Here is a 24,407-nt window from a genome sequence, read left to right as displayed (position 1 = left end):
TTCAGCCACCAGCGCTTATTTAGTAGCTTAATTAGTCTTTGGCTTCTATACAGCGTCTCTAGCACTAAACTTGGATGGTTACGATGTGATAATCATTTTAATACCCGGCTGAGTTTGTTGTGGGCTCTTTTCAGACTTGGGCGCGTTTGGAACCCTCGTAGATTTAGTTTTAAGTTACGTAATTATCACCACTATATCGTACAAGAACAATTTCGACCATCAAAAGTACAATTGTACCTACTTTGAATAAATGATTTTGACTTTGACTTTGAATGTAGGTAACGGGTAATCGCCAAACTTCGCTTTAAAGAAGGCACGCGATCATGATGATTTCAATATTGACTATAGTTGTGTTTTCAGTCAGAATGGCAAATATTCCAATGTTAATAATCACTAGTTTGGTGCTAGAGGGGCAGTTCTTTCTGGGACATTACCGTCAAAGCTTAAACCAAAGGTGAACCATGGCAAAAACTAAAAAACTAAAAGTAGTTTCCTTTGGTTTAAAATTGCGCAATTCTGTCCCAAACATAATAGACTGTACGTCTACATGTAACCTAAAACTTTATTTTAACTTGTCCATTCACTCACAGGATTTTCATTTGCAGGAGGTTTTTGGTCGCTTGGTTTTGGTTCTTCATTCTGTTTGTCATCCAACTCCCCTGGCAAATAGTCCTTCCAACTCCTAAACAAATACCTCGTGAACTTCCTCAGTTGCCGAAACTTGCAATACGTCGCGCCCTCCGCCGACTGCAGCTGCTGGGTCTGTATTAAAAACCCCTTTTCTTTAAACGTCTGTTCCAACTTCTCCCTTTGCAACGTCTTTCTTGATTTCCTTTTCTTTTTATTCAAATCTTCCTTAACATTAACACTGGTTTGAGTATCAGGTTTCGGTAAGGTTGAAACCGATGTCCCGACAGATTCTGCTCTGTCCGGGTTCACATCTTTATGCATGAACTCATACCCTTTATTTCCTTTGTTCCCCGTGCCGCTGTAGTATCTAAAGTTTCCCCCGGAATCCACTGACAGCATCTTCTTTTCTTGCAACGATGGTTTGGAACCTCCGGTGAATTTAAATTTACAAATGCTGACTTCAGTGGTAGGTGTTGTTGTGCTGGTTTTAGCGGGCATGGGGGGAATGAATATCGCCGAGCGTTTCCTTTTTACAGGTCCTTGAGTAGGATTTGGGGACGCCCTCTTTTTCAAAGGCTCCGGACTTTTCGTTTCCTCGACTTGTTTGATAACTTTAGGGTCTAAAAGTTCCGAAATTTGTTTCAGCACCAACTTACTTTTGTTTTCATCTGGCGATGGATCAGTTACGGTGTTTTCGCTTCCGGGTGTTGACAATTTTTCACGATCTTCTGGGGAAAACGGTAGCTGTCCCGATGCTGCTAGCCGTTGGTAGTACAACAGTTGAGTTTGTAAAGCTAAAGGATGCATGTATATTCCCGCGTTCGGCCAGTAAACGTACCCTGGGAATTTTTCATCGTCAGGGCTGGCCGTCGATTGAGCGGGTTCCGATAACGTCGGGGATATATTCCTCGTTTTTCGCGAAAGATCCGGCGAGCTATTCGCAGTGGGAGGAAAATTTGTATTTCTCTGTATCACCGAAATAGCATTTGGCTGCTCGCTTTTCACACTGTCCTGCTCGGAACAGTCTTCGATTTCCGTCTTAACGTCTGGCGTCGACGTGTAAATATTTCCAAACTTCTTTTGTATTTGCAACTTCAAGTCATGCAAATCTCTAATGCAGAGATTTAGCGGTTCATCGTCGCTATGCAAGGGTCCCGCTGTGGTCAATGGCCCTTCAGGCATCGGCTCGTCGGGGCTGCAGAATCTAGGCGGCGAAGGATTTTCTAACCTCCTCTTATACTCTTGCGACAATTTCTTTTCCAGAAGATTGGAAATTATTTTATTCTGCAAGTCTGTTTTGGAAGTACTGTGCGGTGTTTCTATACTTCTGAACGGAGGACACATGGTGAGGTTACTCAGTCGCTCTTGAGGCGGAGGCTGTCCCGGGACGACGGTGCCATAATTCTCGTAAATCAGATGACAGATGTCTGCTTTTTTCGGCTTCCTGCCGCGTCTCGGCTTAGAGTTGTTCAGCGTCATCTCTCCCATGTACGGTAGATCTTCGTACGTCATAATCTTACTGGGCGTGATAGCTGGGGCTTTCTTTTTCTTCTCCTCTTTTTTGGCCGCCATGTTAAAAGTGTTAGGAGCCGTTAGAGGTCCGGTGTCATTCTGTACTCCGGCTAGTCTTTGCGCCCAAATTTTGAACGTCTCGTTGGTAAAATTGTTGTTATCAGCGTTTTGTTCTTTTGGCTTTTCTACTGGCTTCTTTTTGTTAGCTTTCTGTAGACTCTGTTCGTAGTGATCTAGATACTCTTGTGGCAAGGCTTGGTGGTGGAACTTCAGCTTCCATCGGTTCTTCTGTCTGCTTCTGGTGTGCTTCGCTTTGGGCGGTTCAGCTTTGTCGAGGTTGCGGTCCTTGCTGGCAGACAGGAGCTGTTGACGCAGGAGTTCCTTGTTTTCCGATGTTCTGTAAGATGAGAAAGACTGTTTTAAAAAAAATTGTTGGTCTTCTATATAATCTAGAACAGTCAATATTAAGGGCCTGCTTCCTTTATTTTTAGTAAAAATAACGAGCAAACGAGCAGGTGGGTCACCTGTTGTTAAGTGATAACCGCCGCCCATGATGATTTACAGCACCAGAGAAACCGCAAATGCGTTGCAGGCTTTTCAAGAAATTAACGAATGATGCAGCAACGGTGGTCTCCAGGTTGACGGACCCAATGTCCGCAGGCATTACATCATTCGAGAATTTTCGTAGTTTTTTCTTAAATATTAAAGTATCCACTGCCTTAATGCATTAGAATTTCCATTTCTATATCTATAAAATATATATTGAACATTTGGAGAGTTGTTTTGAAGACTTCTCTAATACATATTATTTTTTTCACAATGTTATAATACAGTCGATTGATTACGGTCCTCTGTTCACCGGATGCCACTGTAGGTACATAATTAGGTAGGTATGGCAAAAAGGGCGGTGAGCTTACTTGTTGGTGTTGGCGACGAGTTCGCGGCGCGGCGCGGGCGCAGCACACACGTCGCCGCACGCCGCGCGCCGCATCACTTCTGCAACAATAAAACCACTTTTTTTAGATTCGGATTGAGTATGCCGCGTACATTCTCGTCCGAAATTCCTTGGTGCTTAAAGACCTAAGTCTTCGAACAGAGCGTGTTGCCAGTGATGACATATGGATCCGAGACTTGCTCGCTAACTTTGGGCGACATAAGAAAGCTCAGAGTCACTCAGCGAAAGAGAGAGCTATGCTTGGAGTTACTCTACTTGATCAAATCAGAAATGAGGAGATCTGTAGGAGAACCAGAGTAACCGACGTAGCATCAGAGGGTGGCGAAGCTGAAGTGGCAATGAGCATGGCATATAATTCGAAAAACCAATAGACGTTGGGGTCCCAAGGTGCTGGAAAGGCGACCTCGCACTGCAAAGCGCAGCGTTGGAAGACCCCCTACTAGGTGGACGGACGACATCAGGCGAGTCGCAGGGAGCCGCTGGATGGCGGCGGCGCAAGACCGTGGCGTGTGGAAGTCCTTACAAGAGACCTATGTCTAGCCGTGGACGTCTATCGGTTGTTGTTGAGAATGATGCGTAGGCTCACTGGCCGCTACAGCGTCACTGGTTGGGAGCACGAAGCTCTGCCTGGAGGTGAGCCCTAGGGTTCGAAGAAATAATTGAGAGGTCGGGGGGCAACCCAGGATGCCTCCTGTGAGGCTCGGGATACGGCTAAATATGGGTTGACATTTTTATGAAAATCAAAATACGAAATTAAAGATACCAACCTAAATATGACCAAAAAACCTAGATACCTCTAAACTCTAAACAATCTGACATCAAAGGCGTAAGGTGTCAAAAATAAACCAATTATACCCGTCAGTCAGTGCGTGTTGGCGTGTGCAGCGAGTGAAACCCGAGCGAGTGGAGGGCGACCAAAATACCGAACCAACGCGGTACCTATTTCGCAACGGGCGCAGCTAGCCCGCACATGGACAACGCTATTCTCACTATCAGATAGGGTTACATTGCTTTACAGTTTCAACAAAAATCTCACAAACACACACACACCTCTAAAATCAAACGCACATAGTAGGTAGGTACTATCTCCCTTCCGGGTAAGCATAGGCCAGCTTTTGGCTCAAGACTCTACCATCGCATCGCTGGCTTGGAGTGAAGATTCTACTGTGAGGAGCCGACGAGAAACAGAACTTTACGGAGAAAACCCTCTTATATTCTATCCAGAAAGGTAATTAATTAGCATGACGTGTAATATATATAGGTTTTTGATTTTATCTTTCTATTTAATTATTACTTATTTACATTTTTTTTATGTTTCTCGCCAAACTGGTGGGCCCGTCTTACTGTTTCCTAAAAATTCATAAGAGCATTACTATGGAAGAAATTAATAATAAATAAAATCGTAATAAAAATTCTTGACAATGAAACAAAAAATCTTAATGAATATGAATTCTAAGATTTTATCACTTAGCTATAAGGTAGTACCTACTTAAAACTTAGTATAAAACAATTTATAAATAATTTGCATATATAAAAGTATGAGCTAATTGTTGGCGCCTAGGAAAAATTATGTCAGTATATTCTGCGCTAAAAGCCTCATCGTAAATCATAATAATATATTATCAGACAGTATGTTTTCATTAATTCCATTAGCACCTCGATATGTAAGGCGATAGCATAAAAACTAATTTTGGGTCATTATTAAGTATAAAAAATGTTATGCGTAGGTAAGCGTATTCTGATACGCACTTTTTTAAACTAAATAAGCATAGGCTTGACTGCTATCATACTAAAAATAATGCAGCCTTGCTTATACAAGGTGTCTATTCACTTTTCTTTTAAAAAACTCATCATGTAGTGGTGGAAAAAACGGAAGCCGGAAGAGCATTCCATATTCTGGCAGTGCGTTTTAGAAACGAGGAAGCGAATCGCTTCGTACGATGAGTCTGGATGAAGGTACCAACTTTTACAATACCTAGCGATCCCATTTGGATTCGATTTCAACGCATTGTCCGAAGTAGAGTCTGACTTGACTAGTTTTTTTTAATTGAATTCTATCAGCACCTCAAAATAAGGCTCTAAAATTAATTTAGCTATTATTGATTTACTGCTCAATCGATGCGGTAACGTAGCCGGTAAGGCGCGTGAGTCAGACAGACTTGCTCGTAAATCCGTCCGTGACGCATCCCTGCGGCGCACGCGCATACAACGATATCGCGTTTCGCGGTTTGTAGGTAATGTTTACATTTATCAACTGTTTTTGTTGTTTATGTTTTTAATTTATAGGCATAAAGATATAATAGGTACTTTTTTGTAACTCTATGTTTTACAACTAACTGTGTTTACGCTACGCTACGTTTCTTGTCTTCAACATCTAGGGTGCTTACTATAAAACCCGGTCAAGTGCGAGTCGGATTCGCACATGAATGGTACCGTACCATCGTACGAAATATAACATTATGTTCGCGACAGGTCGACATGGCAATCGTGGTGTGATGCGGGGGGAGGCGACACCTCGCATACCCGCGCTACCCCATACCGGTATGGGGTTGAATCGCCGACCTATCGAAATTCTGTCCGTTCTATGCCGTGGAGCTATTGAAGCACATTGAAATTATCTAATTATCTATTTCATAAATTAATTATTTATGTTTTTTTTTAATTATTGACAATATTGCAATAAAATTATCTTTGATATTTTGTGTTATTCATAATAAAATTTTAAGCAGCTCTCCTGTAAAGTTGATAATAATGTAATTAATAATGATTGATGATATGTGCACGATGAACAGATATACGCATGGCAAGCACGTGCTACGTAGCCAGTAACTAAGGTATATTATGTGCCTCGTAGATAGTACGTTTTGATGACGTTGGTTACGTACGTAGTGCTGGCTCGCTGCCAGCGTTGTGACGTCACAGGCGCCTATTCCTTGTACCTCTTGTCCCATTTCTCAATAATAATATTATGTTCTATTATCCATTTCGAGCTAGCCCGCACAGCGAATAAAAATCGTTTTTTTTTAAATTACAGAACACTTGCACTTATTATAATATCACTTTGCGATATAAAATTCGCGCGGAAAACAATCTGTTGAATTCGCAGGAATATTTTGTGCAGTATGGACACAATATGAGTAGATATCTAGATTCTAGACGGAGTTTCGAACCTATTGTATCTAATTATAGATATTTTTGTATAGGCTATAGCTAGTTCTAGCCAAAAATCATTGTTACCTTTAGGGTACGTCAGTAGTTAGGTACGTAGGTATAGGTATTACCTACTTTGGTTGGCAAAACACTCCCACGCATTCTTTTAAACATGTGAAAAAAATGATCCAACATTTGTGAATTGAAATGACTTCATTCTGAGTGAATTGTCTAATTATCCAGATAACAAATAGGCATGTTTGTTTGTGTTTCATGTTATTATATTTGAATGATTCCACTGTTCCTTGAGACGATGTTTTAGCGGCAAGTAGGTAGGTACTGTGTGACTACGCAATCCGCCCACAGCCAGCGCCAAATATGACCTATTTACAAAATAGCTACACGTTACACTGAGTCCGTTTCCGCCTGTAGATCAAACATATTTTGCAGAAACATAATTTTAGTCTGAAGTGTTGTTTGGTTCACTTTCATAAATAAATATCTACAGTTCTATTTATTTCGTACTAGCAACCGAACGCAGCTTCGCTCGGTAAAAATATAAAACTTCTTTATTCCCTATCCCGTGGGAAATTCGAAATTCGCGGAACTACTATACCTACCTAATTAATTTTTACTTGAAGCTGTATTTGAGGCTTTAAACTTTAAAGCCACTTACATTACGAAATTAGTAGCACGAAATTAGTTTCACGACATTTATTTCATTATCAATTGCACGTGTAAACGTCTAATTTCGTAATGTGAATTCCGATTTAACATTAGAAACGTGAAATATGACAATTATTGAAAATATTGGCGCTTAAATCTGAAAACGAGTTGAACGGATGTGAAGCAATAAGGCTGGATAGTGTGGATATGGAGTTAATATAATAAAGGCGTAAAGGGAATGTTAATGGCGCCCATATTCGGCGCGCGCGGAATGTGTTGTGATTCAGCGGCGTAGGACGGACACCGTCCGAACGCGCAGTTATTATCACAGATGCACAACTTACGCCTTTATTATCCATACTTCCATACTAATATTATAAATGCGAAAGTGTATCTGTCTGTCTGCTAGGTTTTCGTGGCGCATTCGTTCAACCACTTTTAATGAAAGGTATTTGTAATCAACAGCGTTACAGCTAATATAATTTTAGTAATATAAAAATAAGGCCAAATGGATTTATTTAGTACAAATTATACTTACCTAATAGATTTTTTTAAATTGTGGAAAGGCAAATCTAAAATTGACTGCGGAATTTTATACCTAATAAATATGTATGTATATGGAAATAGTAAGGTAGGTACTCGCATTCTCACAAATCTTTACTGTATGGTCTGAACTCAATGGCAGGTGGTATAAATATGCACAATAGAACCAAATCAAGATCTCTACATTTCAACGAGCTAAATAGAAGCAAGTGCGTCGCGGGAGACATTTTGACACTCGCCATATTTGGCGACAGACGGCCGCCGGTACTTGAACTACTGAAGTCCTTTCAGACGGGCCAAACCACCCTACTGCAGGCCGCGGCTAAAATGTGGCCGGCCACTATGCATGATGATTTTAAGTGGTATTTCAAAAGCAAACCACTTGTCCCAATTATTGGCAATGTACTAGGTAATTTTTTTAACTAAGTACAAACACATTTTAAAAAATTGATCAAATGAATTTACTTATTATTTACATCCTAACCAAATTTTGCTAGACTGCTTTAATAATAATAATAATAATCTGCGGTACATCAGCCAGCGCGCGCCCCCTTTCTCTATTGAACAAAATGGGTGGTGGTCTCTGAAGCCCAATTTGTGCAGCACCATCGTACCAGACTATAGCATATTCTGAGAGGAGATTCGTGCTTAGTAGTGGGTCGGTGATGGATTGATCAAGATGATATTACACAATAAGAGCGAAAGTGTATTTGTTGGTTTGTCCTCTAACCACGCCGCATTGGAGCCATAGATCGACATGATTTTTTGCATACATACGAGTAGCTAAGGATCAGAAGAGTGTCATATTTTTATTTACAAGGCTTATTTTTATTCCGCAAAATCAAAGAGTCCCCACGGGACTTTAAAAACCTAAATCCCCCTGAAGTCGTGAGCATCAGCCTGGCAGAAATTCAAAAGATTACTGCATTAAACTATAGTTTTGACCAAGTATTTAAAATTACAAGATACACGAAGATCAGTATTTGTACCCTAACTGCTAATTTACCTGGTTTTACTTCACCCAACATAAAAAAGGGAGAAAGTTCTCGATTCAATGCGCACTTTTTTTAATTGATCTTTATTCCAAAAAAATAAAAGAGTCAAATTGTATACTTCAGTTGTGTCGCTCGCAACTAACAGGGAAGGGGTAAACACAGAAACCACATTGGTTGACTCACGTGCCAGCTTGATGAAACTAGTGATATCACATCAACCAACCAGGTTAGGGACATAGAAACAATAGTTGCGAGACAAATTCGCTTCAGCGGAACTCACTATGTACCTATTGAGATTACCTTCATAGTTACATAGTAAGTGAGTAACAATGCCATTTACCCGATGGATTACTGAGTATACACGGACTCCGCTGATGAGTCATAACTAATTGCTAATATACTCCAAATCCTTAAAAACTTCGTTAGCGGGAGTGAGAACTTGGAACAATAAATTCTTTTTATTAGCTTTGTTAAAGTTTGTTTTTTATTTTTTATTTTTGTGGCTAAATCTTAATAATACCCGACTATAGTATAGCAAGACGTCTCGCGTTCAATATCCGCCTAATTTAATTTGGAAAACGATTTATTTCTAAATGTTTCAAGTCTTTTCTTTGTATATATGGCATTACATTCCTATTACTGACTTAATTAAAGAAAGATATTCAAACGTGATCTTAAAATAAGCTAGTATATGTATGTATTGATATCATGTGTATTAAACATTCATACATGCCTAATCTCTGCAACTTTAGCAGGTATTATAGTGCGCGCATCTTTCAGATGAAATGCAAAGTTGTTACATGAATGATAGGGGTGGAGGAGGGGAGGAAGTTTTTAGTCATTGGGCAATATCCCCAATTGATTCGGGCATGCCTGAGGCATCCATGAGCATATTCCTCCTCAGCTAACGAAAAAAAGTGTGCGCGAATCAAGTAAGTAATCCAAGTAATTTAAACACGAAGCGAATACTTGATTAGATTGGGCTACTGGTTTTGCAATCACTGTGTCTATCTACCACGTTTGCAGTCTAATTCATCGGCTGTCGAACGCGTTGTTATGTTATGTATAATACCGCCGGCAGAGTGAACTAGAGTAAATAAATAAATTGATTGATTGATTGATTGATTGATTGAAGGAACTCTCGGTTTGATCCTGATTTGACAGATCAAATATTAGGCTAGGGATAATGTGAAATCAAAGATACCTAGTCGTTTCAAAGCCTAACTAGAGTCAAATGTAGGTAACATTTGACATCTGCCAGTGTGGCTGAAGACGATGTTTTGTTACAAGTTTCGTAACAGTAGTAAAATATGACGCCGGGATAACATTGTGGCCACAAACTCAACCATTCGTGGCACCCTACATAAGCGATCCACCACACTACGACCACCGTGTCATTGTTACTGTAGAGATGGACCGTTTCACAGGTAACATGTGAAAAAACGCGTGAAAAAGTCTATTCATAACACTTTTCTACCTTGCCTAAAGCCTGTAAAATTCCCAAAGCAAAATCACACAAAGTTTGAAAGATTATTATTTTTAATCCCACTAGACTTTACTATAAAATTAACTTTTCATGAAAAACCACCTCTAAAATATCAGTGCAATATCAGTGACCTTGATCATTAGTTAAATTAATGTAGCAATGTAATTGAAAGAGCGAAAATCAAAAAAATAACTTTCTGTGAAAATAGCCTGTGAAACCCCAGTGGAGAAAAATAGTAATTTCACTGAATGAAAATTATTTTAGACTAGCATTTTTGGCCATCTGTGATTTTAGCGTTTAAATTATCGTGAGTGATTTCTATTATAAGTATAGATTATTCCGGCTGTACTCACGTCTTATCTGTGATTGTTAGTAAGTTACATCTGCGACAAAGCCTTAGATAGCTGCTGTGAAACCAATCACACACGAACACATATTTTACGTGGCGATATAATATTTGATATAGTGCGGTCCGTCTGAATGGACATTTACACGGTAATGAGTAGAACAAATACATTTCACAATTATTCTGTAGGTAATGTGACATGTATGGGCATATTTGCACTTTGCGTTTCAATTTTATCAAACGGTAATTTGAATACGTTTCTGAGAATATTAGAAGTGTGCTAACGCCAAATATGGAGTTTTGGAAAGGTAGAGCTATGTAGGTATAATGTTATTTGAGGTCATATTATATTAATTGATTGACTTAGAGGAGTCGATTTATTAAGCAGTGCATCATCTGATGATGTTGATTAGGCACGGAGCACGGATTTCGTCTCGGATGCGAAGGACTTCCGGCTTAGGCCATAGTCTGCCACGCTTGCCCAGTGTGGACTTCACAAACCTCCCTGATTATGGTGAACTGTTGGGCATGAATTTTGCTAATGAGTAATGAGTTTCCTTTACTGTTAAAACGAGTGATATCTATTTAATCGCTTAAATTGCGCGCGTTGCTCCGAAAAGTTAGTATTTTCCTTTCGATCCTTTTTTTTCTCTAGAATTAGGTCTTAATCACTAAGCTGCTTTTTAACAGTCGCATTTATGTTTTACATATTCGATTTTTTAAATAAGAAGTAGGTGAATAATTACATATATGTATATAGATACCTAACCTAACGTGAAACTTGAGTTTAACTATTAAAAACAATTCTGTATTATATATTTTTCTAATATTTTACAATATAAATACTCAAAAGTTATGCAATATTTAGAAAATAATATCCACATAATATATCTACATAATATACACCTATCTACTTGTATTAAAAAATCTTTAATTGTTTTTTTTTTCAATTCGTGCCTACCTAAAACAATTGCTGTTTCTGAGTAGTATGATAACCTTTTTATTGGCTGGGTAATTGGGTACATACACAGACGTACGTAGCAGTCAGTAGTAACCTCTGAATCGTTATCACATCCAGTATATAAGACAGATATACGCAGTCAAGACTACAAATATAAACATGATAATGTATTTTAATTAATTAGTGCATCTCTTATCTTTTGAACTACAAAATACCCAATAAGATATGGTGCGAAAATCCGTTGGAATTTCCACACTGCTAACATAAGATCAATAAGTAATATCTTACGGAAAACTTATGGAAATCCGCATGAACAATTATTATTAATGTCTTCTTTTTTTATTCTTTGGGGCTATACAGGTTTGTGGATACCCGGTGCCCTGTATCATGTATATATGTACCTTATCTGGGAGTCTCGGGAAACTCCCTGGCATAGTTTGCAGTCTATTCTTCACAGTGACCCATTAAGTAGAGCTTGCACTAAAGTGCTAGGTTTTTCCTACTAAGAGGCTACTTTCTTGTTGAAGTGAACAAGTGAACAATTAGTGTTACTTATACATTTGGAACTGGTAAACAAATCTATTGTAGAATGTACAGAATTTTCTATGTAGAAAAGTCTGATATTTTCTACATGAAAGCAAAAGTTCTAATTCTTTTTCTTTTCTTGTTTGGGGGATTTTGTAGTAAAGTTCTAACTGCACCCTTTCATGTTAATGTGGACGTAATGGCATAATCTGTCAATTACTAACTATGGACGAGAAACTTCGGGAAAACATCGTGTTTGACATTTCCATGCGATATTTAGTCACAGTTAAACGTTAAATTTGAAAGTTACACTCAAGAGTTCAGTTCAAAATCACAATTTAGTATGTAGTACTGTACCTACCGTAGATATGTGTAGGGGAATTTGGCATTAATGGTACGTTAGGATAAGTCTTTTTGGAAAACATCCCCACTAGCACCAAATTTGAAAGCGGTAATAATGGCTGTAATTTTTTTTGCGAGAGTATTTAAAAACCAATAAGAGTATGAGAGCAGAGTCCGGCATGGCGTAACAGGTTGAAAGATAATCACCTGCAGCATCCGGAAGCATTTGCGACATCCAAATCTCTGAAGGCAATCTCTGACGCAAGACACTGTTTCCCAGGCACTGTATCTCACACGGAGGCACTGTTTGTGATAAATCCACGGTCTTTAAAGCACTTTCTTCGTCACCTTTTAAAAATAACTATATTAAGGCACTTTTTAGACAGATGCACTGATGATACTGCACGCTCGTGCAGGTGACGTGCAGGAGGGCGGGTGGCGAAGGTGCGAGGCGCGAGGGCGCGAGGCTGCTCGCTGCACGCGCGTTATCACTTGGGCCGGAGGGACTCGCGACTCGCGCCCGTCTCGTCTAAATACAGACAACGCAGCCGCGACCAAAATCGCTCGTATTGCTTTACGGCCTAAATTTAGAGGCCGCTGGCAACAGAAATAAATGCGTTTTTACGTGTTTTTCACGAGCATAGACGCGAATAGGAGCCAGGAGGCTGGTGCGGTGCCAGCGCGCGCGCGCGCGAAACTCGAGATTCGTGCCGTATTTGGCACGCGCGCTGACGGTTTTGGGTATTTAGTTTCGCGCAAGACGCCCCGTGCGCTAATTCGAGCGCCGCGAGCTCGCGCCGGCCGACGGGATGCGCGTGAGAACTCAGATGGTGCCATATAAGGCAATACGTTTTCACGCCGCTGCAACGGGACTACGCAATCGGAAACGGAACGCTTATTTTTAGAATGCATTAACTTCTTATTACCGTGTGATAGATATCGGATGGATCGGATGATTCCATGATGAATCACTTCTCGCTAAGGTGGGCTGGTATCTGAGTCCGTGAATTACTTAACAGAGGATCGTAGCTAGTACGTTTTAGCAGTTAATGAATTGCTATAACATTAAAATTTAAAATAGAATTTAGGGAATAGTGCCTACCTACCTGCCTACCAATTAACATACCCAAAAATTCCATAACATTAGTGCACCTTTCAAAATGTTATACCATATCTGGCTACATTCCTCTATCGGTCGCGCCGGGGCATCTTTTTACCCGACTGCGGCAAAGCGAAAAGGAAGGGTTATTACAATATTCAAAGCAGACGTAAATGGCAGGGGCAGTCGCACTAATTATACTTAACATTGTCAGTTGTTTAGTTTCGATACAGTTAGCTAGTTAGCTACCTGCTGCTTTCCAGGTATCTGCACCATCATTATACCTAAGTCATTTTGGTTAAGTTTAGCAGAACAGAAATTTCAACTTGATAAATTAAGCTAAGTAAATAGCTAAATACTTGCTTACCTAGTTTGATCTTAATCGAATACTTTAGCTTGAACAAAACATGAGCTCTAAATCTAATAGGTAGCTAAGCTAGTAGCTACCTACCTAGGTCGGTATAAGTTGATAATGGGTAATTGGTTAGGTTTCCTAACCTACTATTGTACCTACCTACTATTGTAATCCTGGGTTTCATGCGCTGATCACAATAATTAATAAATAAAAAATAAAATAAGTATATAATATTATTATGTAATTGAATATTGTAATCAAAGAGATATTCCTATATTATAATACTATCCTGAGGGCGTTTGTGCAATCATTCGTATTTAATTCGTTTCGTGATTCGTGAAAATACGATTCGAAGATGGCCGTCGTCACCTACAAATCGTACCTACGTACGCGTATGCACTCATTTGATTCGTATCCGTTAAAATACGAATGAGTGCATTACGAATCGTATTTTCACGAATCACGAAACGAATTAAATACGAATGAGTGCACAGTGGTTTTCAAAATTAGTAGGACTATACAAGGTGTAACCAGAACGCTAGGAAAAACTTAGGGTTATTATTATAGGTACTACCTAAGCACAATCCAGTGCCAATATTCATTTGCTTTATCTTATAGTTTTAGTGATTTAGTACTTTTCAAACTCGCAATGACTCCGAGTGGCCTATTTACGTAACGTTCGTTGACCTCTAGTGTCAGTCAGATGTTTTATTTGCAATATTGAACTTTGAAAAAATACAGACTTTTTCGGGGCTTTTTTTGTGGCACCTTATCAGTAATCATCAGTACTATCATCTGTCTTCAATTTTGCTAACGTTGTGGTTACACCCTGTAGGATTCTACTTGGACACTATGATGACAAATTCAAAGGAATTGTAGAAGGAAAACTAGAATAGGTTAGATAGATAGATAGTAACCTGGAAAGTGCGATGGCAACTGAACGACAGACAAGATGTTTTTCGTCTTGTTGACGTGACAACGTCTTATAATTCGATAGAGCCGGCTGCACGCACGAAAAAACATGACTCATGAGGCGTTACCTCGCTCTGAGGCGTTCCATGTAAGGCTTGAAGTGCAAGCGAGAGCGCGGAACGAGCGACAAAGAAGCACAATCGGCCTTTGTTGTCACGTTCAAATATCGTCAGTAAACCGACTTTACAGACAACCAATTTTTTTTAGTAAGTATCAATTTCTAGAATTTCATTGATGAGAGCCTTAATAAGTTTCCTCTGTATATCTATAACATAAAAAGTTGATATTGGCCTTTAATCCCTTTTAAAATTGAAAGTTTAATCTCTTACGGCAACCCTAGCGCCACTAGTTCACATTTCATATTATAATTGTCAGTTAATGCATACCCGCCCCATTAGCATTAACTTACGTCCCTATAGGCCCGCAATTTGCATCTCGCAAGTACACTGAGCCACATAATATTGAAACAATTGATATATTCTTCCTATTTTTCTTGCTTTTGACCAAAGTAAAAATCAAAGGACCAAAGACACACAGTCCAAGTAACCATGATACAACCGAATATAATATTGTCGCACTTAAAGCTAAAATTCAGGAAGTGACTCAAAAACGGCTTAGGTACACTTCTGATCAAAATACTTTTTTTCTTTCCAGGTGGTTTTGGTACACTGGTTAATACAAATATGAACTCATTTCCAAGCAAAACGGCCTAAGACTGTACTGAAATTGAGATCTGAATAATTCATGATTTCGGTTACTGCATACAAACTTGAACTCATTTTCAAGCAAAACGACAAAATTGTGCTAAAGTTAAGTCCTAAGTTCTATCAAAAGTACAGTAAAGTTTCAACAGTTTACATTCAGTTTTATCCATCTGCGACGAAGCCTAAAAGGAGGGTTATGTGTTTGAACAGTATGTGTGTCCGTTCCTATGTTGGCTCGTAACTTCTCAACGGCTCAACCGATTTTGATAAATAATACTTTATTAGATTCGTCTTGACAGCGCGAGTGTCACTAAGTACATAAAATGCTTAAAAAAGCAAAATGGCGAATTTTATGCACTTTAATGTGCGAGCTGAAAAAGATGCAGTGAAAGCCGCAGTTGTGGTTTTTCCACTTGTTCGTTTCTCCTGTAAAGTTTCATATTTCTGTTTTATTCGTCAGCAATTAATGTGTCCGTGTGTACATTCCGCCTTGACCATATTTAGTAGTATATCTGGCGTGGGATTTGATATCAACAGCGAACTAACGCCTCTACCACCATACACCTCTAGTATATTGAGCAACTGCTCATTTTAACTTATTCTTATAACAAGTAAGTAGTAAAAGTTAACAAAATCAATAACACGATTGCCTGCCAAAAAAATTTAATCACTATTTGAAAATGGCGCCATACATAAAAATCCGCCATTTGATTTTTTTAAAGCCAGTGTCACTCAGGACGGACGGGAGGATGAAAGAATTCTAAATTAAAGGTTCAGATAAAAATAGTTTTAGGAAAGTAGCTATAATTGCTTTGAATGAGGAAAGGCGTTGAATTATGAAACTGATCTCAATGAGATAATATCTGTGTGACAGCACGTTAAGTGCATGTCGCTATTAGCCAACGTTATGAGCCTTTCACCGGCTGTGGCGTGGAGGCGTGGCGATACTGTCCAACACACCACTCCCCCGCATTACTTGCACTCTACTCTAGATTATGATTAAACTCGAATTTTTAATTAAACAAAGCATTTCGACGATTAACTATAGTCAAATTTTAAAATAATCACTATGCCATATTTAAATCATACCACAGTTCACGACAGTAAAGCGGAATTTACGTTACGTTTACATTTTACTTTCAATTATTGATAATGAAATTAATGTCGTGAAACTAATTTCGTGCTACTAATTTCGTAATGTAAATTCCGCTTTAAGGGACTTGTAACAAAACGTCGTACCAATTCCTACTTATGTAAGTACATATTTTAAACCGAGCTCACATAATTTTTTGTCGTTGATCATTGATTGGAGGACTTCACAGCACAGATTATTGAGATTATTATGGAGAACCTCAAGCATGCATGTTTCCTCACGATGTTGTCCATTTGCACAAGTAAGTACTTGATTATAGTTTTCCTCAATGATAATTCCGACCTACCTTACACAGCATCGCGCTGTTCTAATTGGCAATCGCTTGCAATAATACCCATGCAATGCGAATTGATATACTTGGAACATCAGCGCCAAGGTAGGATTAGGTACCAACCTAATTATTATGAGTTCTGACACTAGCGAAATTGTACAGAAATCAAAAACTTCTCTATCTTAGTTAATGTAAGCGGAACTGCCGTTCCAATTAAGTCTAGATTAAATAAATTAGTAAATAAATTAATAGTAGGCATTATGACTAGGTATGATATAGGTAGGTAGGTACTAATGAAAAGATGTTGTAATGTCTTTGTTTTTAATTCATTAATGTCAACCCATCCCAATGAATCAATCGGTGCAATGGCCATTAAATCCTACGTATCCCGTGCACATGAATCAGTGAAGTTTTTGTCTCATTCATCCCACGAGGTCGTTGGTCGTGGTGCTGTGCTGTGTACCTAACAATGAGGTGGATTAGCATAATGAGCGGCTAATGAAACGATAACGTTAGACAAAAACCGTGGCAATGTGTTCGCGTCGACACCCGGGCTGCCCGTTGTAGACTGCGCGGGGGACGGCTCGCTAGGGTTGTCAATTTATCGACGCGCGACGGATCGAAGTGTGCCCTATTACAAAGCTGTCTCGAATACAGAGCAAGGGTCTCCTCTCAGAATGAGAAGGCCATAGTCCACCAAGCTTGTCAAGTGTGTATTGGTAGACATCACGCCACCTTTGAGAACATTATGGAGAACTCTCAGGCTTCCTCACGATTTCCTTCACCGTCAAAGCAAGTGATATATGTGCTTTATTGCTAACTCCGAAAAACTAAAGGAGAATACCCGGAAGCGAACCCTGGACATTCCTTGATGACCGCTTTTTTGGGTAGGACTATCTTTATTATTAACTGAATGAATCTGTCAAACTTTTTTTAACAAGTAAATGAAAGATAATGTTGAACATACCTTTATCTAACTGGCTACGACAATTCAATAATTAATTCTATTCTAAAACAATGTGATTTTTAGATCATTCATTTGTCAGCCCTATCAAGAAGTGTAGTGCGTGGGCAGAGTTAACTCTATCCATCAGTTTGTAATATGGGCCGGCCCTACTTGGTGCTTGCTATTACTGCTATTACTATACGCTCGACTGAACACTGTAACCGCTCCATATGTCCAGCCACTAACGAGATTGAAGACATCTCGCTAAGGATACAATCACAAGAAGGACTTAGGTATATTTTACATAGTCATAGCTACTTTCCTATGAATCATCAAAAAATTTACCTACAGCATGATAAGGTTTCAAACACTTTTATTATTAACTGTTATTTATTGACCAGTAAGAATCACAGCAGTCACACTTTTCAAAAAAAAATTTTTTTACCTATCTCATCACCATTATCATCGTCAACCGAGGCGGACACTGCTGGGCATAGGTTTCTTTCTAGAGAGGGGGCTTCCAACTGCGCTTTGCGAGGTTGCCATTCAAGCATTTTGGGACCCCAAAGTTGAAAAGTTTTTCGAATTATCTACCCTGGACCCTGACCATTGCTACTTCAGCTTCGCAACCCGTTGAGCTACGTCGGTTACTCTGATTATGCCACGAATCTCCTCATATCCGATTTGCTCACGTAGAGAAACTCCAAGCATAGCTCTCTCCATCGCCCGCTGAGTGCCTACATAATACCTATTTTCTTTTTCTGTGAACAAGCACTAGTGTTGATATTATACTTATAGACTCTATATCATCTATGTTTTCTATATTCTAGATACTATAGAGAAAGAAAAGGCTTGAAACATCACTGAAAAATTTTGTCTTACAATGATCCTTCTGGAAGTCAGTAGTCAGCTAAGCTAATCGAATTTGGAAGTTCAATCAGATAAGACCTCACAGAAATTATAATAAACAAAAAAAAAATGTTAACAATAATGATTGGTGACAATAATCACTTAGCAGTTAGCGAACCGCACGACACTTTCCTTGTAGGGCAAGTATTACTGAGTTAGTCTCGAGCACGTGGGTGCCCGCCCTCGCGAACCCAGCGCGGATTACCGACATTATATTTTACTGCTTATAAAGTTATGTTATCTACCGCATTATGTTTGACGTTTATTAATGACTAGTTATGTCTGCAACTTCGTGTGGACAGCACGAATTTCAAACTTGGATTCCTTTCTTAGCGGATATACAGTCAGTCAGACAGTTTTTCTTTTTATAAATAAATAAATATAATAATATAAATTTATTAGGAAAACCTAGAGATGACGATAAGAACCTATGACTTTTGGAGTACAGACAGATAATAGAAACTTTAAAAGCTACAAGCGAACATATTCGATCCTTGCGATACTTGTCTCCTGCATTTTTTTTTGTCACAAATTATTGTCGCATTTTTGAGAAAGACATGTCAAAGACATCCGAGTTTTTTAATTTAAGAATTTCAGCACTGGACGTCCACGACATGAATCATGTTAGATATTTTTAAGGCATTTAAGTGCCACTATGTTGGTGATTGACGGAAATAAAGACAACTTTAAGTTTTGAAAAGCTATCAACAGAAAACATGGAAAATTTGACAAGTATTTAAGGTAAATAGGTAGGTATACGCACAAAGGGCCAGTTATGGGCATAATGCGCCATAAACAATACAACTTAATATAATATAACGAAGCAGCCGAGATGGGCAATGTTTCGGCGGCGCGTGGGATCGCGTTTTGGATGCTGCGTGTCTGAGATGACAGCTGCCTACGTATTGATACCAAGATTGATGGATGTGCAGCGGATTCCATAAAGAGACACCAAAAAACAATGGAGTATGGACCGTAATTATGTTCTATAAGGAAGTTGACAGCTAGTTTATAATAATATTGTCCTAGTTATTATCATGAATTAATGTTATAAATTATAGGAGTTGATTATTATTGATTAAAGATGAAGTTGATTGGGTTTTTAGGTGAATATATAGCAAGTAAATACCTACAGATTGTGAAGGTGCCGGGAAATGGCTAAATGAGAAAAATAGAAGATCATGGTGACGAAGCGAAATATTTACATAGCTACCAGCTAAATTATTACTTGTAACTAATTTAATAATTTTTTTAGTATTTAATAAAAGAATACGTGAAAAATTAGTTGACGCATTTTTATTATTAAGGAAATACCGTTATGAATACTTTCTATCTTAATTTGTTATACCTATTCCTTACAACCTTTCGCACTGCCAAGGGTCACTAGAGAAAGTGTTTCCCTGTCCACTTTTTCTCAGCTCTTATTGTTACAACTTTGATTATTTTACAAAAACCGAATTATTTTTTGATACAAGTATCTGATCCTAAATGGTTTACCTAAGTGTCTTTTAAAGACAAAACTGCTCCCGAGATATAACATTTCCTTAAGCACAGCGGACGAATTCCGCAAACAATCGCGTGACTCGATCGCGCTTATTCAGCTGTCATATCTCGTTAAAGTATCAATAATACGCCAAATCGGTCGCGCGGGATCGGCGGCGGCCAAATGCGGCCTCCATAAATATAATACGATTTTAGCGGACACAAACGGACATGTCCTCGCGGTTATTTCCTTATAACTGCCAATAAGACCATACTCATTCACTATGCTCTGTAGATAGCATTGTCTCCGATTTAGAGACCACGCACACTGCAGGCTGTAGATCGACCGATAGTTTGGTCGGTTTCTTAATAGCTATAAGGTAACTCTCGATTTGATCCTGAGTCGATAATATATCAAATATTAGGCTATGGTGACGCAAAATCAAAGAAAAATAAGGCTACTTTAGGGCTACCTGCGTCAATTGTACTAACATTTAACCCCTGCCAGTGACGTCGAAGCCTCGACGTTTTGTTTTAGAAGTTCCCTAAGGCGGAATTTACATGACGAAATTAGTGACACGAAATTAGTTTCACGACATTAATTTCATTATCAATTGCACGTGTAAACGTCTAATGTCACACGTGCACATATGTACACGTGCAATTTATAATGAAATTAATTTCGTGCCACTAATTTCGTAATGTAAAAATTCCTAGCGCCTAGAACGCGCGGCGGCATGCATGACGAGGTTACGGGGACATAGGGGTGAAGCGAATCTGTATCTCCAATGTTATCCTACTAGCAGCTGATCGTGGAAATGAACTTGTAAAACTGTCAACTCGAAGAATACCAGAGGCAAGGAAAGAATCTATGGCACTAACTATTTGGTGCTACATACCTACCAATTACCATGTACAATGTCATTTTACATAGGTACCTAATTTAGTTTTTGTGGTTTCCAGTGTAATTCGATTTATGTCTAAAATTCGCTCTCATGCGATCGCGGTCGCCATCTTCGGTGATGGGTTACACATTAGTATTTTTGGCGCAGAATCAAAAGGTATTTGTTTCCACTGAATTGCTCAACCACTAAAATTGTACTATCTGGAGCAGTGAATAGAATAAAATAAAATAGATTTTTATTCAAATAAACTTATTACAATTGGTTTTGAATCGTCAAAATAATCTATCACTGGTTCGGAAAGCCGTGAAGAACCAGCGAGAAACTCGGCGGTTGCTCTTTTCAATTGTTCAATTTACAATAATAATCATGTTGGAATACCATGTTTCCACCCCGCTCCTTGCCAGATTTATAATCTGACAGAAAATGATCTGATATTTTGTGTGAAGCGAAAAGCATATTTTCTACCGCTCTAGTGCGCAGAAAACAAGTACAGTAGGTACCTAATACCCACTACCTACCACTTTTATAAGTCGCATCGGCAAAATTTATTTTTGCGCAGAAAAGCTTAGTCGTAACTTGATTAATGCTTATAGTTTCAATTTACGAAAGCCCCGGGCACTGAGTAAATTATACGCTATTGCTAAAGTAACATCCATTATGTTTCACACGATTACCTAGTAATAGAGCCTACCTATCAATTATTGACCCATGAATAATAAAATTATTTATTCACCAGGCAGTATAACAAATTAGACGCTTCAGACTTACCGTAGATACTGGCCGTAGATATTTTATATACGTATTAGGTAATAATATTACGAACAAAAAAATGTTAGCTCATGACCACAAACCACGAAAAAAAATTTTGTTCCATATGCCAGTTCGTGCGCATAAAAGTTTTCTTTTTTAATGAAATGGCCAAACTCTTTATTTTCCTGAATATTAGACCCATCTTCAGGATCTTTATGTCCTTTAAAATAGATTTAGGTCTTAGAAAAATAATAGGTAGGTAGATATACTAAATTACTGTTTAATTTTTTCTGTTACAACTTTTTCATTTACAGTACTTACTTTTAACCATCAGTTACCTACTTAATAAGTAATTAAAAATCACTTAATTTAACAGTGAAGAAAAACATTGTAAGCAAACCGGCCGCGCCATAGGTAGGTACCGATCTGAGAGTTCTCCATAATGTTCTCAATGGTGTGTGAAGTCTGCCAATCCGCACTGGGCCAGCGTGGCAGACTATGTCCTAAATCCTTGTCATTCTCAGAGGAGACCCGTGCTAAAAAGTGGGCTGGGGATGGGTTGATTTTGTGCGTTTGATAATGATTAACCATCAACCAATCGACCGCCGCGAACAAAACATTTTTCTTTTAGCGTTTTTTGTCCTGCTGCAGTAATTGTTAACGGCCACTTAGATTTATTGTTGTAATTGTGTAGAGTGGTAGAAGTCATTGTGCTGTAATGTTGTGGTACACCTACACCGCACAGCGCGGTGACTCAGCTGATCCTTCCGAGAAAATGGTCTCTATAATGATGCCCCCAATCGGATGATAGATGCTCTTCTGATTTGCACAGGGTTGCCGCAATATAATATAGGTATCAATCCAATCCATCAGCCTATATGCATCCACTGCTTTTTTTTAGAAACAAGTTAGCCCTTTACTGCATGACCATCTGGTGATAAGTGATGATGCAGTCTAAGCGGGCTACCCCTTTGGCTTCTACATGGTATCGTACGGTAACGCTAAATCGCTTTGCCGGTAGGGAGGTAATATCCTTAGCCGAAGCCTCCTACCTGACCATAACAGAGGAAATTTAGAAATTGTGAAATTCCAAATTTCCCCTGCCAGGAATCGAACCCGGGCCCTCCCACTGATAAGACCAAAGCGCTCACCACTGCGCTAGGAAAGAAGTGCTGCAATGCTGAACCCTGCTGAACCATTTTAATCATGGTTCCCGCTAGCCCGTTACCATGGTTAGAAGTTCAGCATTTTTTGAAGCACCATCGTCTATAATCCTTCCTTCCTTCTTGACTCTATATTTTGAAAAGAAACTACCTGGGTAGGTTTAAGTAGTATTTTTCATAAGTAGGTTGTAAATAATTACCTACCTAAGTAAGTAGGTAAAGATATAGGTCTATGGTAAAGATATTAGCTAAATGTAATACTTTACTATAATACTTTATTACTTATAATACTTATCTCTATTCACTCGCGTAGCTCTCCACTTTAAATAATTATTCAGAAATATCTAATGGCCTGGGCTTAATGCATAAAATATATTACTTATGCTAATTTTATTGGTACAGGACACAATTTTATAACTAAGCACCTAACCTACCTAGTTACAATACTTGCTTACCTACTACTCATTAAATTATGCATTTCAAGAATTATTAAGCAGGTATCGCTTAGGGCCAACGCAGACGCGATGGACTACGTACGAGTAAGGTATACCTTCTTTCAGCGGAGGACAATATAGATAGACGGAGATGGTATACAAGGTATATAACCAGTACGCTAGTAGTAGCTACAATAAGAAATAACACTTTTGTTTTATTTTTTTAATTTTCGTAGCGGCAATTTCGAAATTTTTATTGTTTGTTTTTCCTATAGCGGAATACACATACAATATATTATGTAAGTACAAATGCACATTCTGCATTTCAACTCTCTATCTATTACGGTTCATGAGATACAACAGGCTGACAGGCAGACGGACGGACAGCGGAGGCTTAGTAATAGGGTCGTGTAAACTGTGAAAAGTACTCCGAAGAATGTTCTGAGGAATGCTTAGGCCAATCATGATGTGCCATTCCGGCTTTGGACTATCACACTAATATTATAAAGGCGAAAGTTTGTATGTGTGTGTGTGTGTGTGTGTGTGTGTGTATGTTTGTTACTCCTTCACGCAAAAACTACTGGACGGATTTGGCTGAAATTCGGAATGGAGATAGATAATATCCTGGATTAGCACATAGGCTACTTTTTATCCCGGAAAACCAAAGAGTTCCCACGGAATTTCGAAAAACCTGAATCCACGCGGGCGAAGTCGCGGGCATCGGCTAGTGGACTATAAGTATAACTTATAAAGATTACTTACGTTTAAAAACAATCTCCTGTACTCTCTCCTTGATGCCACACATCAGACAACACTGTTTTAGTACTAATTACACAGTTTAACACAAAAAAAGCACATAAACCAATACAAAATTATTCGTAAATCAACATCATCAATAATAACCGAAACTTTTAAGCTGAAAAAAGTTTCTATTCCCAACTTCTAACTTTGATATTCTATATTTATCTGTGTTTAGTTAACTTTCAGACTAAAGAGCCGTAAAATAAATTAAAAAAAAATTCAAGCTGAATTTCACACAACTTATCACATCTAAATAATATATTGTCTATGGTTTACAATCCCCGTGCAGTAAAAAAGTTCGCGCGAATTTCATAAATGGAATGTCAACTTTTTTCGACCGCGTTGTGTTTGG

The 24,407-nt window shown here is 38.7% G+C and overlaps 1 protein-coding gene across 3 annotated transcripts; it reads right to left on the bottom strand.

Moving 5' to 3' along the window:
* Positions 1-416: 416 nt before the first annotated feature.
* Positions 417-24,407, bottom strand: LOC123877006. Of its 3 annotated transcripts, none has more exons than XM_045923482.1 (3): positions 24,017-24,407; positions 3,060-3,138; positions 417-2,539 (listed from the first exon to the last, which is right to left on the bottom strand). In XM_045923482.1, exons 1-3 carry the CDS (start codon positions 24,057-24,059, stop codon positions 568-570), a joined length of 2,094 nt encoding a protein of 697 aa, XP_045779438.1. In that variant the 5' UTR covers positions 24,060-24,407; the 3' UTR covers positions 417-567. The 3 variants fall into 3 exon arrangements, with proteins under 3 accessions (XP_045779438.1, XP_045779439.1, XP_045779440.1); XM_045923483.1 differs by lacking the exon at positions 24,017-24,407 and adding an exon at positions 12,319-13,052; XM_045923484.1 differs by lacking the exon at positions 24,017-24,407 and adding an exon at positions 4,400-4,428.

The sequence above is a fragment of the Maniola jurtina genome, chromosome 22 (genome assembly GCF_905333055.1).
Source record: "Maniola jurtina chromosome 22, ilManJurt1.1, whole genome shotgun sequence".
NCBI classification, from domain to species: Eukaryota; Metazoa; Arthropoda; class Insecta; order Lepidoptera; family Nymphalidae; genus Maniola; species Maniola jurtina.
This window is presented reverse-complemented; position numbering and strand designations above follow the sequence as displayed.